The 3,327-nt window shown below is 42.6% G+C and overlaps 1 protein-coding gene across 1 annotated transcript; it reads left to right on the forward strand.

Annotated features, from left to right (window-relative positions):
- Positions 1–1,415: 1,415 nt before the first annotated feature.
- ABOM_012224 (arsenic resistance protein) lies at positions 1,416–2,164 on the forward strand (the record flags this gene model as incomplete). The annotated part of the gene is made up of 4 exons (XM_022539351.1): positions 1,416–1,680; positions 1,741–1,883; positions 1,942–2,028; positions 2,093–2,164. 4 exons carry the CDS (start codon positions 1,416–1,418, stop codon positions 2,162–2,164), a joined length of 567 nt encoding a protein of 188 aa, XP_022382966.1.
- Positions 2,165–3,327: the final 1,163 nt, after the last annotated feature.

Below are 3,327 nucleotides of genomic sequence, written 5' to 3' on the forward strand. Positions count from 1 at the left end.
ATAGAGCAACAGTTCCTGGTATTAGAGTTATATTATTTGCAGATGATATAGCCCTAGTAATATCAGCTAGCTCGGTACATAGAGTCTGCCAGGGGCTAGAACAAGCCGCTAAGGTTGCCATAGAGCAAGGCAGAAAACAAGCAGTTCAGTTTGATACTGAAAAGACTGAAGCAGTTTTGTTTACCAGAAAAAGGGTAGATTACTCAAAGATCAGATACAGAAGGCAAAGATCCAGATAGAAGGACACAGAGTTACCTTCAACTCTGAGGCCACACGACGGCTAGGAATATGACTAGATCGGGGTCTAACTCTTAAAGCACACTACCATACCTGTCTACGTAAAGCCCGAAAGGCGGAGGCACAGGTGCAAACCCTGTGCCGAGACCGAGGGCTATCACCAGGCCTAGTCCAACGCATTCAGGTAGCTGCAGCACGGGCGATTGCACTATATGGGGGCCCAAGCTTGGATGTCACTCCCGTGTCCTGATTGGTCACAGGAGGAATCTACTTTTCAATGTCAGAGGGGTCAAAAACAAACTTGGCGTCGATGATCTCTTTGCAACTCTTCCCCAATAAACATCTAGTAGTGACATCCTAATGGGACCTGTCCGCTGTCAACTCACAAACAAGCCTCTCCCCCACTCCTCTTCCTCTCTTCCCCTCAAAAGAAGGAAGAATACCTCAAAGTTTGTATGGCGTAAGTCTAGTAGCAGAAAATCTCTCCTAGTCTGTTTTGCCTGAGCGAAACTATTGTAGGAGGTCTTGACGAGAGATATCTATTGCTACGCTCAGAAGAACGGGATAGATTGCATGCTAGGGCTGAGAAGGTACATACATCTTGACTCAATAATCTGTATCCAATCAGCTGTCTTTGGGGGAAAAAATCATGGTCAGTCCAGACCATGATGGCTGGCTAATCAGGCAGATAGCCAAGTGGTGAAGTTTGTTAACACCTAGGAGTGATCTGGAGGCCACTGCCTGGAGAGCTCCCAGCATGTTACTCGGACTATGTAATTGGCTACCGAATTGCATTTCTAAGCTGCAAGCTCTGCTCTGGGTGGGCCAAGCCAAGCAACACCAATGGGTCAGACATAGGCTCGGCCAATCAGCATTCGCCAGTGACATCCAGGGACGGACTGTCCTATCATCGATAGTTAGGAGCATCAAAGGGCAGTTATATACTCAAGATAAGTCCACCTCTCACTGCTACATATGGCACTAGATACCAAGCCAGCATTAGGTACGCCCAATACTCTTTATTTTCTGGCGACAATAGCAGTCACGTCCAATATAATTATCTTGTGTCAATTTACTTTACATGCCCCTGTTGCCTGACGCCGCGAGCCACTTACTAACCAATTCGTACCAGCCATCTAGTTCAACTGCATTTGATCATGGAATAGAACTAGCCTAAGATGAAGAATCAAAACCGAACTCCAGCCGATGTTGCAGCCCAGGCGCCTTCTCCGGCCAACGACGTGGAAAAGCAAGCCGAGGCGAATACGTCAGACTCGCCGCAACAAAAGCAATCCGCCTTCAAAAACCTCGGCCTATTAGACCGTTTTTTCGCTGTTTGGATATTCCTCGCTATGGCTATCGGGATCATCTTGGGTAATTTTGTTCCCAGTACTGGACCTGCGTTGCAAAGGGGGGAGTTTGTGGGAGTTTCAGTTCCTATCGGTGAGTATTCTTACGCCTTCTGGTGCATTCGACTTCAAATGGGCTGTTAATAGTTGATAGCTATCGGTCAACTTGTCATGATGTACCCCATACTCTGCAAAGTGAGGTATGAGAGCTTGCATCATGTTTTTAAAACCCGTCAGATATGGATTCAGATTGCTTTCAGTGTCGTTGTTAATTGGATTATTGCTCCATTTTTCATGGTAATCCTTTCACCACCCCACCAAGTCATGAAGCGGTCACTTACATGGAATACAATAGTTGGCATTAGCCTGGGCTTTCCTCCCGGACGAGCCAGAACTACGCCAGGGACTTATTCTTGTTGGACTAGCACGGTGCATTGCCATGGTAGGTTGCACATTCTTCACAATGCAAATTATTGTTGTACTCGATAATACTAACAAATTCCTAGGTTCTAATCTGGACTGGCCTTACATACGGAAAAAGAGGGGCATCCAGGCTTCCCAGCTCCGTTCAGATCTAATAGATCAGGAGACCTTATCAGATCTTCTTCTACTTCAAATATCTGCACGGACAGGTCAATTCTTTATAACGCCCCGTCTAACGTGAACTCTATCCGACCTAATAAGGCCGTACAAGCACTTATTAATCTGCTGGAATCCTACTTCTCTCAGCCCATTCTACTCGCTGGGGATTTCAACCTGCGTCACAGCAGGTGGCAACCCTTACTTCAGCGTAGCCATTCAATATTCGCTGAGCCACTCTGTGAGTGGCTCGATAGGTTCGGACTAATATTTATCTCTGAGATAGATACTCCTACTCATAACAGGAGTAATGTTCTTGACTTATCCTTTGTCTCAAGCCTTCTTGCCATTTCAGGGGCGAATACTAGAGTTGGAACCAACCTGGATGCTACATCAGATCACCGCTGTGACGGCGCAGTCACTATACAGGCTGCTGATTTCATAGTGACTATCAGCGAGTAGTGCATGACTGTTTGTTCTGTTTGTATTCGAGATAGACAATAGCCATCTCTTAGGTCAGCAGACCCACCACGCACTTCGGCGTGTTGGTCTGCCTCACCCAAACGATAATTCCCACCTAAACGATAAATTTGAAGCTATTCAGGCTCCTATACAATATCGCCTTGAGTATTTATCCAATAAGATAATCTAGAGTCTTCTCTATTTACCTGGCCAGTTTCTGTACTAGACAGATTCTCTGTATTTGTCGGTTGTGATAGTTTATTATATTTCAAAATTTCTGTCTTTCTAATCTGTCTAAGATCCTGTATTCTTTCTATCTTAGTATAATCTGTAATTCGGTATTTTATATTATATATAATTAGTAATCTGTGATATTTAATTCTTTTCTATAATTTCTATCTATTCTGAGATTTCTGATATCGAAGATACTGCTGTAGATTATTTTTAAACTAAGTAATTAATTTAATAATTTCAAGCAAACTCTGGAATATACAGTTAAGATATTATATAAAATTTTAATTAAACTCCGGATTATTATTAATAAAACTCTATACTTTACTAATATTTCGACAAAGATCTTATATTATAGATAATAGCGATAAACTTGATAGTAGTAATAATAGTATTATAATTATTTTAAATACTGGAGTAGTCTCCAAAATCTTATATAGAGATTTTATTATCTTTTTAAATTTAAAAA

This window comes from Aspergillus bombycis, assembly GCF_001792695.1.
Source record: "Aspergillus bombycis strain NRRL26010 chromosome Unknown contig00232, whole genome shotgun sequence".
Taxonomy (NCBI): domain Eukaryota; kingdom Fungi; phylum Ascomycota; class Eurotiomycetes; order Eurotiales; family Aspergillaceae; genus Aspergillus; species Aspergillus bombycis.